This window comes from Metarhizium robertsii (genome assembly GCF_000187425.2).
Source record: "Metarhizium robertsii ARSEF 23 chromosome Unknown MAA_Scf_2, whole genome shotgun sequence".
In the NCBI taxonomy this organism is placed as follows: domain Eukaryota; kingdom Fungi; phylum Ascomycota; class Sordariomycetes; order Hypocreales; family Clavicipitaceae; genus Metarhizium; species Metarhizium robertsii.
In genome coordinates this window covers 5,142,926-5,155,237 of record NW_011942160.1, presented here as the reverse complement: position 1 = coordinate 5,155,237, position 12,312 = coordinate 5,142,926, and the positions used below count along the sequence as shown (strand labels likewise).

Sequence of the window (12,312 nt, the reverse complement as noted above, 5' to 3'; positions counted from 1 at the left end):
ACGAGCTACTGAGTCTTGGAGGGACAGGTTTAAAAAAACTTATTTCTAGATGAAGGTATAGGTTAGCAGACCTCCAGATCGGGAACCCTAGAGCGTACAACCATACGACCGTTGGCGCCCCTTCGATGCATCTGAACTTGCCGGCAAGTTCGGAAACGTTGAGAACACCCTTTCGGGGCCGACGGCAATGGACATGCCACCGGCTTCTAGTATGCCCGGTTAATGACAATCCAAGTCCCTGTTAGAAAGAGGCCGTGGAATGCCGGAGCCAAGGTATCCTTGTGGGCCTGTTGTGGGCGAATATTTATGCCAAGCTACCGCTTTGTGACGTGTCAGAATCCTCGATATGCATCCTTGGTGGCAAGAATTGTCTTTGATAGTTGACCTGGAAATACGGAGGTCGGGTACAATTATGAACACCCGCCTGGTTCCCGAGACGTCCCTGCGGATTGCTTCCGATCGAGATATATTCACCCCTTTCCAGCTAAAAGGAAAGAAAATTGAGCGCAAAAAAAGGTAAAAATTAAGTTAAAATGAAACTTAAATTCATGTTTCATGATAGTCAGTAAGGTACAATTGGCTACGATCAACGTTAGTCTCGGGGCTATCTTCTACCTACGGAGTAGAGTTACACTCGGTTAGTTTAGGGCGGCGATATCCGCTCCATGGGACCATATTCCCCATAAAAAAGCGATTTGTAAAGAGTTTCAAACGGGGAGAGGATGCGTATACTGCATTGACTCCTTATCTGCCATGTCTTCGCTCTTGTTGCTGCACTCTGACATGCGAATTCGTTGTTTCCGCGACGTACTCATTGTGTGAGATGTGGCACGCCTTGAGCTTGCTCCTGGTCATTTACGAATATGACCTCCACAACGGGCGGACCGCCGGATATCGTATTTCTATAGATTACGAGCCCACCGAATTGCAGGGGTTATGATATTAGTATTGCACACGTGTCCTGAATGCTTCGCCACACAATTTCGACCAGCAACGTAACGTAACCTTGGGCTATATAGCAGATTTAATTGTTGGCAGTGGTGGATTTCACGCATGGTTTTGAGGTGTTATGAGCGGTTTTGCGGCTTCAAGAAACCGCCGCTTTCTGATAGATTCTAAGAATCGTCGTGGGCAGAGTTCGTCTACCGAGTCGGGTGTCAGAGTTGGGGCTTTTCTTAGAGAAGCAAACGCTGCATCTTCCAGTTTATCTCGAGATTCAAATGGCTAACAGTGGACTCATATCCGTCTCTAGGACGTAAGTATAGAGTATAATACTAAACAAACGAAAACATAATTGTTTTGGACAACGGACTCTAAGCGATACCTAGATTTTAGCTCCGTGCAACCCAGGGAATTCTTCAGCATTCAATCAGACCAAGATCCAACTGATAACCAAACGAACAGAAGTCTATAGCTATTACCAATACAATTTAGTTTAAGGCGGCGGACAGGACAACCTGACTCAGTTTTCTCATGGCTTTGGGCTTAAGAGGGCATTGATATTAATCGCGGTTTATTGAACAAAACTACAGCTACAAAATACAAACGACGTCCAAAACGCCCGTCAACTCCGTTCCATCATTCATCGGTCAACATCACAAGTCGTGCTCTTGTGCCATCCTACAATCAGCGCATGTATTTTCGCTCACCTGCCCATGAAGCTGCCTAAGAGACCATCACATCTGTGGTGCAGCTTTGGCCAGGTCCAGCTAATAGCTCGGCATGCGTCTCGATCGACAGCGTTTTCGAGTCGCCGATACCATTAGCCAGCGTTTTCGTCTTGTCTATTGGTTCCAGAACATTGCCATTGACGAGAGAACTTGCCTTGACGTCGCCGTTTGTAGCAGACGCTTGCTTTTCAAGGCGACTGATGAGCATGCCATAGCTCTCAGCAGCCTCCGCAACCATTTGACGGAAGTCATAATTCCATATCTTATAAGTCCGGTCTTTGAGCTCCTCCAATGTCGACTCTGCCTTGAGCCACTTTGTCGGGTCTGCCCATTCTTTCTGCTGGTGCAGATCGCAGATTCGTCGACTGCTCTGCACCAGCCACTGGCTGCGAGTCCTCCTGATGTCATTGTACACGGCAAACGCGGAGGAAATGACCTGACTTTTTGACAGTTTTCCTTTTCCGAGTTTCATCGAGGCGTCGGCCATCAGAACCGAAAGGACAAGTGCGTCTTCTACCCCCATGCCGGCGCCGGCACCATGATGCGGGCTGCTGGCATGCGCTGCGTCTCCAGCAACACATATCCGGCCTTTGTTATAGAACGGGAGGGGGTAATCCCACAAGTCAAAGACTGCCCATGTAGGAAGAGTCTCTGGCAGATGGCTGATGAGATCTCGAATTGCTGGGTTCCAGTCCCTGAAGCGATGTTCGATATCAGCACGCTGGCCGACAAGCGCCGTCGGTTTATCCTGCGGCCATTCCTCGTCGTTTCGAACAAAGACGGTGACATTGCACATGGTGCCGTGTGCCACGGGGTAGTGAAGGATGTTTGCATCAGGACCCAAGTGATTGTGAAATGCTCTTGCCTTGCGTTCTCCCAGTGCTGAGACGGCCTTCTCCATTGGGATAACGGTAGGGTATGAGTTGACATGAGTATAAGTCGGCTTGCCGGCGGTGCTGTCGGGGCCGAGAACTATATTCCTTGTCTTGGATTTGATTCCATCGCATCCAATGACTGTACTTTCAGTTAGACGCTTTTCACGAACAAGATATACTGCGTCAAGAATTCCCCTCAAAGAGCTGTTCACTCACCGGCGTCGGCTTCGGCCACCGTGCCATCTGCAAACTTGAGCACAATCTTTTCATCGTCTCCGCCCTCGACAACATCTTCTAAGCGCTTCTTGAAAACCACAGTGTCGGATGGCAAGACTCGGATTAGTTGTTCAAGAAGATGGTCTCTGCGAATGCCTTGGATTCCTCGGTATCCCGCATTCGTTTTCAAGTAGTACTTCTGATAGTAGGGATCGCTCTTGTCTCTTTGATTGTAGCCATCAATCCATCGAAGGCAGTCGTGAGGATCGTCCTCGTTGGCGGCGGAAAGACCTACAGCACCACCCATCCTCAAGGCCATGGTCACTTCCGGGTCGATCATTTCTAGACATCCTTGAGCAGCGGGATTGAATGCGATTCCTGTTCCCAGCTCCCGCAAGCCCTGGCCCTGCTCGAAAATCGTGACCTTGATCCGACGCCTTGCCAGACCTGCAGCGGTGATGAGGCCGACGATGCCACACCCTACAATGGCAACCTCGAGCGGGCTGTCTTCTCCTGCGGATTGCGACATCCTGCTGACTGATGACTATTCAGGGCGTACAGATTGGTGGAGCAGAATCAGTATGCAAGTGAGTTGGCATCACACTTGCATGGCTTTTACGAGTCTTTATTTTGAGTAATCCGGGCCGTGGGCTTGGTTGGTGGTGCCCGTGATGGCAAAATTGTCTTCGGAATTGGTTAGTCCGAGAGAATGATGGCAAAGATCCCGAATCTAATCTGATTAGTTGATCGGGGTATCTGTATCGATCTCACACCCTTCTTGGAGCTCGCTTCCTAAACAGCCGAGTCTGTTGGAACCTTGTAGGGCCCATCGGAGTAAGTGAAGGAACCGAGTATCGAAACAAAACAATGGTTGTTTCGAGCCTGAACGGTAAATCTCTCAAGCTTTCTGTGTCTTCTATTGGCCAGGGAGAAGGGTACCACATTACTTTCGTCCCTTATGCCTCGGAGTTTCTCCAATATGCAGTCTCGGGCCGCATGGCTCCCCAGTCATCCTCGGTGGGACCCTTTTGGCTACATTGACCCGTTGACGCATTGCTTGTCGCGATAGGGGACAGATTTGTTAACCTTGATGTTAGAATCTTTGCTCATGGGCATGATTGTTCCACCGAATGCGAGCCATCCCATTCCAACTCCATGCCCGTCTGACAACCCTGGCATTTCTTTCGTTTCCTGGTCTCGGCGGGCTAGTTTTTTTCCCACTCAGAAGAGGATTACTATTCGCCGTATGGAATTACAGGAAGTGTATGGAGTTTGGTCGGCTACTCAAGTCTCCCTTTGAAGATGATGTAAGGCCTTCTCCATCAGATAGACGTACCATATATGAGTAGCTGCTCGCATTGTGTTATATTCCATGTTTCCTTACACAACATAAACATACTTCAACTTTCAGGTCCTTCTCTCTTCAACATTGAGGCGACTAATCGAGATACATGTGCTGAATCAACTGAACTTCAACCGTCACACATCTCCACCTGCCTGCCTACTCTTTCTAGTCCTTCAGACTCCGATTGCTACTTCCAATGCATTCCGATCCGAGATTAGCCAGTCCAAATGGGGCTTTAAATGTATTCCTTTTCGGATCTTTGCCGTTGTCATTCGACCATTCAGAGTTTCATCGGATCCAAAGCACTGTTCGCGGTGATGAGAGTGTTTCATGGATTCTGAAGGTTGTATCAGAGCTACCGGAGCTATGGCAACCCATCTCTGCGGCTCTCGGTGTTCCCAGCGAAAGGGTTGTCGAAGGCTACATGCAGCTTGTTGACCTAAAGAATGCTTTCAACTCGGGCGCTGCGCTGACTACTCCGTACCCGTTGCCAAATAAACTCCTAGTTCCACTGGCAACCATCGACCAGCTTATTCAGTACATGAGCTTCCATAAAACTGCGTACGCCGGTCAAGATGACGAAGCTGACTGGGTATCACGGGCTTCTGCCAAGGGCGAAACGCTGGGATTCTGCACGGGGCTGCTGAGCTCGGCGGCCGTGTCCAGTTCCAAGTCTGCCTCAGATTTCGAGAGATATGGTTCATCTGCAATTCGGCTGGCCGTTGCAGTTGGTGCGGTTGCTGATATGGATGCCAAAGCATCAGCTCAGTCGCCACAGCCCACGAGGTGCCTCGGGACAGAATGGAATTCCGACTCCAAACTGGCCGACCTCCGCAAGATCATAGACAGCCGAGATGATGTAAGTGCCCCCATCTTGACACGAATAGAGCAGGTAATTACCATTACAATCGGTCCAGTGCTGACAATAGTAGACATACATCTCTGTCAACTACGACTACAACCGCGCCACGGTTACTACATCGTTGGCGGCGATGGCTCAAGTGCAGCAAAATATGAGATCAGCAGGATTGCCAGCTTCGGAGATAGGTCTGCGAGGTCGATATCATTCCGAAGAGCACGCGGACGCTCTCAGCGCCCTTCTCCGATTCTGCGATGGCCGCCCCGAATTCCAGTTCCGCGACTGTTCTGACCTCGTGATGAAATCGCGATCCAATACCGGGGGTCAATATTTTACATCCGGCCCACTTCATCACCATGTTCTTAGGTCAATCATCTTGGAGCCACCTAGTTGGTACGAGACTATCAAGACCTTGGAATCAGAGGTGCTCTCGCAAGATGAGAAAGCAAGCATCGTAGCATTTGGACCAGAGCGACCACTGCCGCCTTCCCTGTCACCATCGCTAAGCTCGCGCTGCATTCATGTGTCTGACTCTAGGAACGCGCCGGCCAAAAGCACACGCCAGGGCAGGTCTGGAGGCGTATATCCGGACACCGACATTGCGGTTGTGGGAATGTCATGCAAAGTAGCCGGGGCGGATGATCTAGAAGAGTTCTGGGAAGTGCTCTCTTCCGGCAAATCGCAGCACAAAGAAGTCTCATCGGAAAGGTTCACCTTTGAGACGGCTTTCAGAGACATGGACCCAAAGAGGAAATGGTTTGGAAACTTTATTCGCGCACATGACAAGTTCGACAATAAGTTCTTCAAGACCAGTCCCCGCGAAGCCGCGACGACCGATCCGCAACAACGACAACTCCTTCAAGTGGCCTACCAGGCTGTTGAACAGTCTGGATACTTCCATAAAGAACAAGACGATAGCTCACGAGAAGTCGGTTGCTACATTGGTCTTTGTGGAACAGACTACGAGAACAACATTGCCTGTTATCCGGCCAACGCCTTTTGTGCCACTGGCAACTTGGAAGGCTTCGCGGCTGGAAAGATCAGCCACTATTTCGGCTGGACAGGGCCGGCATTCGTCGTTGATACGGCATGTTCGTCATCTGCTGTTGCCATCCACCAGGCGTGCCGAGCTATCCTGAGCGGCGAGTGTAGTGCTGCTCTGGCTGGAGGCACGCACATCATGACGAGTCCGTATCGGTTCCAGAATTTAGCTGGCGCTTCCTTTTTAAGCACTACCGGACAATGCAAGCCCTTCGACTCCAGGGCAGATGGCTATTGCCGAGGGGACGGCGTCGCAGCCATCTTCCTGAAGAAGCTTTCTGTTGCTATTGCCGACGGAGATCAAGTTCTTGGAGTCATTGCAGCCACGGGGGTGCAGCAGAACCAAAACTGCACACCCATCTTTGTCCCGAACTCACCCTCCTTGTCTGATTTGTTTAGAAATGTATCTACCAAGGCAAATCTTGAACCAGAGGCAATTACTGTGGTGGAAGCGCATGGTACCGGAACAGCTGTCGGAGATCCCGCGGAATATGAGAGCGTTCGACGGGTTCTCGGAGGCACCAACAGAAGCAATTCTCTCGTTCTAGGGTCTGTCAAGGGATTCATTGGACATACAGAGCCAGTGTCTGGAGTCTTGTCATTGATCAAGGTGCTTCTGATGATGAACAAGGGCTACATACCACCGCAAGCAAGCTTTGAGACCATCAACCCCAACATCAAAGCCCAGTCCTCTGACAAAATCGTTATTCCTACCTCCCTCAGGCCTTGGAACGCCGACTTCAAGGCTGCACTGATTAACAACTACGGCGCTTCAGGTTCCAATGCGTCAATGGTGTTGACTCAAGGCCCTTCAAAGATTCCCAAACCAGCATATCACGAGTCGAGCGACAAGAAGTACCCGTTCTGGCTGTGCGGATTAGACGATTCTAGCGTACGACGGTATGCAACAGCACTATTGAAATACATCAGCAATCGCAAAGCCTCATCTCGTGACGCCGAGCTGACTTTGAGGGACGTCTCCTTCAATCTGGCCCGCAAGACCAACCGGTCGCTTGCGCGAAGTTCAATATTCAGCGTCAAGTCACTCGGTGAACTATCACAGGCGTTGAGCTCCATTGCCGATAATAAAGTTGGCTTCTCTACGAGCGCGCCCAAGGCAGAACGACCAGTGGTGCTCTGCTTCGGCGGCCAGATATCTACCTTTGTTGGATTGGACAAGGAGTTATATGACAGAGTCAAGATTCTGCGCCTGCATTTGGATGCAGTAGATTCTGCTGCAAAGAGTCTAGGAGCAGGAAGCATATTCCCCGACATCTTCCACCGCGAACCGGTAAAGGATACCGTGAAGCTACAGACAATACTCTTCGCGATTCAGTATGCAAGCGCCAAGTGCTGGATCGATTCTGGAGTAAAACCTGTTGCCCTTGTGGGACACAGCTTTGGCGAGCTGACGGCATTGTGCGTGTCTGGTATTCTGACACTGCAAGACTGTCTCAAGGCTGTGATCAAGAGAGCGACTCTGGTGCGAGACTTCTGGGGTGCTGAGAAGGGCGCCATGATGGCAATCGAAGCTGATCTGGACAAGGTCCAAGACGTGCTTCAGAAGGCTGCCATGTCTCTTGGATCGAGCAACTCGGCCCCGGCCTCGATTGCCTGTTACAACGGACCCAGGAGTTTCACATTAGCTGGATCAGTCGAATCCATTGACGCAGTTGCTAAAGTCCTGGAGTCTGAACCCCCAAAGACAATAAGGTCCAAGAGGCTAAACGTGACAAACTCGTTCCATTGCAGTCTTGTTGATAACATTGACGCTCAGCTGAACGAGTGCGGACTCGGCCTTTCGTTCCAGAAGCCTACAATTCCGCTGGAACATGCCACTGAGCAGCCATTGGAGGAAGTGACTTCGAGCTTCTTCGCCAAGCATCTCCGCTCCCCTGTATTCTTCGATCGGGCGTTGAAGAGGATCACCAGCAAACACCCGTCCTGCGTCTTCTTGGAAGCCGGGTCAAACTCTACAGTCACAAACATGGCGAGCCGTGCCCTAGGCAACAATGGCGATTTATATTTCCAGGGTGTAAATATTACTGGTGAGCCAGGTACAGCATGGAACAATCTTGTTGACTCAACGTTGAGCCTCTGGAAGGAGGGCCTTACTATGGGTTTCTGGTCTCACCACGGATCTGATGTTCTCTCTCACGAGCCTCTTCTCCTACCGCCCTACCAGTTTGAGCAAGCAAAGCACTGGATGGATCTGAAAGCCCCCCAAAAGACCATCTTGGAAGTTCCCCAGAACAACAAGCCTGACGAAACTGAGAGCAGCCTCTTCCAGTTTGCTGGCTACACAGACAGCAAGAAGCAAGAAGGACGATTCCGTATCAACACCTCGTCGAAGCAATACGAGAGACTGGTGTCAGGCCATGTTTTTGCAGAGACGGCAGCCATTTGTCCGGCCACTGTACAGCTTGATTTTGTCATCGAGGCTATTCGCAGCCTGAATCAGGAACTGGCATCCGAGCACTTACAACCACAGCTTCACAACGTCCAATGCCAATTGCCCGTGTGCGTGGACGCCAGCCGCACCCTGTGGATTGACTTCAAGGAGAGTGCAGGCGACACTCGCTCCCTCTGGAAGTTTAGCATCGTGAGCACCGAGGCATCGTCAAAGACGGACAAGGGCCTGTCGGTTCACACGACGGGCACGCTTCGATTCGTCCCAACCGACGACTCATCCGCCGAGCTGGAGTTTTCGCGACTCCAGCGCCTCGTCGGCAGCCGACAGTGTCTCGAGCTGCTCAACAGCGGAGACGTCGAGGAGGTGCTTCTCAACCGAAGCATTTACAAGATCTTCGCCGAGATTGTCAACTACACCGACGACTATCGCGGCGTGCAAAAGCTCGTGAGTCGCGGCAACCAGTCTGCCGCACACGTCGTTCGGCAACACGACGCAACGACATGGCTGGACGCTCATCTGGCCGACTGCCTGTGCCAAGTCGCGGGTATATGGGCAAACTGCATGACGGACTGCAGCTCGGCTGACATGTATGTGTGCAACGGCATGGAACACTGGTTCCGCAACCCGCGCCAGTCTGGTAACAAGGACAAGTCTGGGCGTCCTGCGGCTCTGAATGTGCTCGCTGTACATCACTATCCGTCGGAGAAGGCAATCCTGTCGGATATTTTTGCGTTTGATGCCAAGACCAACGACCTGGTCGAAGTGATTACTGGAATAAGCTACGTCAAGGTTTCGAGGGCGTCGATGAGCAAAGTACTCTCGAGATTAACGCCGGGCCTTTTGCCTGCGGCAGCTAGAACGGAGCCGTCTTCCGCAATGTCAGGTTCTATCCTGGCGACAAACGTTGACAATGCTCGCCCGGAGAATGGACATGCACCGGTAAGCAGGACCCAGGAACTGGTGACCTCGTCCAAAGCAGCCAAGAAATCTGCAAGTTCAGGCATTGCCTCGCAGCTTAGAAAAATCATCTCTGAACTTTCGGGCGTTGAGGAAGGCGAGATCCAAGCCGACAGTGCTCTGGCAGATCTCGGCATCGACTCCTTGTTGGGCATGGAGCTGGCTCACGAGGTGGACTCTGCCTTCAAGATCAACATCCCCGAGGCTACACTGATGGAAATTGTCGACTTTCCAGGCCTGCTCAAGGTTGTTGCGGAGCTTCTTGGAGAGTCCATGGAACCAGATGCCGGGGAGGAGGGAGGGCATGAACAAATTGCATCCAGCAGCACAAGTGAATTCGGTGACCGAAGTAACTCTGAGTGCTCTGGATTTCAGACTGGAGTCAGCACCCCGGCTCTGTCTGAACCAGAAGTTCCCTTCGATCTGAAGCTCTCACATGAATTGGTTATGCAGACATTCACCGCGGTCAAGGAGAAGACGGATGACCGCATCGTGGAGCATGGCCAGGAGAATTACGCCACAGTCGCCGAACCTCTCCAGACGGAGCTTTGTATATCGCTGACGCTAGATGCACTGGATGACTTGGGATACAGTGTCAGGAATGCGCCTGCTGGTTCTTCCATCACCCGTGTTCCACATCCGGCCGAGCATTCACGGTTAGTAGACGCCTTGTACGCCATGTTGGACAAGGAAGGCAAGCTTGTTACGGTGGACGGAGGCCGAATCACTCGAACAAGTACACCATGCCCCGTCCAATCCAGCCAGGAAATTTTCCAACGCCTCCTATCCCGGTTCCCTGATCAGCATGTAGCTGACAAGCTTACATTCTACGCGGGCTCCCGCCTGGCCGATGTCCTGCGAGAAAAGACAAACGGCATCAAGCTCATCTTTGGCTGCACCGAAGGTCGCGAGTTGGTGTCCCGATTCTACGCCGAGTGGCCGCTGCACAAGTTGCTCTACCGCCAACTTCAAGACTTTGTGCGCCGTCTCGCAGAGGAGTTGAAGGCCGTGAACGGCGGCCCTCTCAAGATCCTCGAGATGGGCGCAGGAACAGGAGGCACCACGAAGCTTCTCCTGCCGATCCTCGCCGAAGCCAACATTCCGGTAGAATACACCTTTACAGACTTGGCGCCTTCGTTTGTAGCGGCGGCACGCAAAACCTTCAAGGACTACCCATTCATGAAATTCCGCCAACACGACATTAGCAACCCCCCTCCGCAGGACTTGATCGGCACACAGCATCTAATCATTGCAAGCAACGCGGTCCATGCCACGCCCAATCTGAAGACGTCGACGGGTAATATTCGCAAAGCGCTGCGAGAGGACGGCATGCTCCTCCTGGTTGAAATGACGGGCCGCGTGTGGTGGATGGACCTTGTCTTTGGGCTCTTTGAGGGCTGGTGGCTGTTTGACGACGGCCGCGAGTACGTCGTGCAAGACGAGAGACAGTGGGAGCGAGACCTGCAATCCGTCGGGTACGGAGTCGTCGACTGGACGGACGGCGCCCGACCTGAAAACAAGCTCGAGAGGCTCATCATCGCCTCGGCCTCGAGAAGTACTAGGTGCGCATCACTGCCAACTCCTCCGCCCTGTGTCAAGAGCCCCTCAGCTGACTGCGAGTTTCGAGAAGCAGCCGTTAAAGAATACGTCGAGGACCTCTCCAAGGGTTTCGCCGAGTCCCTTGGTGTTGGGGCCGCGCTGGGCGGAGGACAAGGTGCAAGGACGAGACGAGGGGATGGAAAGTGCGTTCTCGTCACGGGTGGGACGGGAAGTCTGGGTGCGCATATTGTTGCCAACTTGGCTTTGCGCCCGGATGTACGGGAAGTTGTGTGTCTGAATAGGAGGAGCAAGGTTGACGCCGTGCTGCGCCAAACGCAGAGCATGCTTGACAAGGGTCTCAGCCTGCCTGGGGAAGCGCTGGAGAAGTTGAGGGTATTCGAGACAGACTTGTCGAAAGAGTTTTTGGGTCTCTCCGAGACTGATTACCGCAGCTTGACCATGTCGGTTACTCACATCGTTCACAATGCCTGGCTGATGAATACCAAGTGGCCGCTCAAACGATTCGAGCCGCAGCTGCGCATCATGAGAAACATGGTTTACTTGGCTCGGGATGCGTCACTGGCCAAGGAGTCGACGGAAAAGGTCTCTTTCCAACTCGTCTCGTCGGTGGCCGCCGTCGGCCACTGGCCCGTATGGTCGGGAGAGGCGACGGTTCCCGAGGAGCGCATGACGATTGACTCTGTTCTACCCATTGGATACGGCGACGCCAAACACACCTGCGAGAAACTGTTGGATCGGACGCTGCACTTGTTCCCGGGGCGCTTCCGCGTGACGGTGGTCCGGCCGGGGCAGATTGCCGGTTCTAGCAGCTCGGGCTACTGGAATTCCATGGAGCATGTGCCTTTTCTCATCAAGTCTTCGCAGACGCTGGGCGTTCTCCCCGACCTCCCTGGCCATCTCGCCTGGGCTCCTGTTGATGCGGTGGCGGGAACGGCGGTGGACATCTTGACGCTGCCGGACAATGTGCAAGCTCACCCTGTGTATCACATCGACAACCCCAAGAGGCAGTCCTGGTCCGAGATGGTGAGCATGCTGGCAAGGGCGCTCGATATCCCGGACGATAAGATCATTCCGTTTGCGGATTGGATACACGTGGTGCGAAGTAATGCCAAGCAAAGCAACGGGCCTGACGAGGAAAACCCAGCCTCCATGCTTGCCGACTTTTTTGAGCAGGATTTTGTGCACATGTCGTGTGGTGCCATGGTGCTGGGGACTGACAAGGCCTGCGAGCATTCTGTTACTTTGAGGAGTTTGGAACCTGTCACTGAGGCATTGCTGGGATCCTACGTGAGCAATTGGCAGAAAGCTGGGTTTTTGAGGTGATAGTTGAAGGGGAGTATACATTGCTGCGTTCTGAGTTTGTTTGTATTTTCAAC

General features: G+C 52.4%; 2 protein-coding genes across 2 annotated transcripts; one reads left to right on the top strand and one right to left on the bottom strand.

Moving 5' to 3' along the window:
- Positions 1 to 1,665: 1,665 nt before the first annotated feature.
- On the bottom strand, positions 1,666 to 3,290 carry MAA_07924 (Aromatic-ring hydroxylase-like protein; the record flags this gene model as incomplete). The annotated part of the gene is made up of 2 exons (XM_007825922.1): positions 1,666 to 2,684; positions 2,762 to 3,290. The coding sequence occupies 2 exons, from the start codon at positions 3,288 to 3,290 to the stop codon at positions 1,666 to 1,668; spliced, it is 1,548 nt and encodes a 515-aa protein (XP_007824113.1).
- Positions 3,291 to 4,302: 1,012 nt separating this feature from the next.
- Positions 4,303 to 12,259, top strand: MAA_07925 (polyketide synthase; the record flags this gene model as incomplete). Its single annotated transcript, XM_007825923.1, has 2 exons — positions 4,303 to 4,965; positions 5,039 to 12,259. The coding sequence occupies 2 exons, from the start codon at positions 4,303 to 4,305 to the stop codon at positions 12,257 to 12,259; spliced, it is 7,884 nt and encodes a 2,627-aa protein (XP_007824114.1).
- Between the last annotated feature and the right edge of the window lie 53 nt (positions 12,260 to 12,312).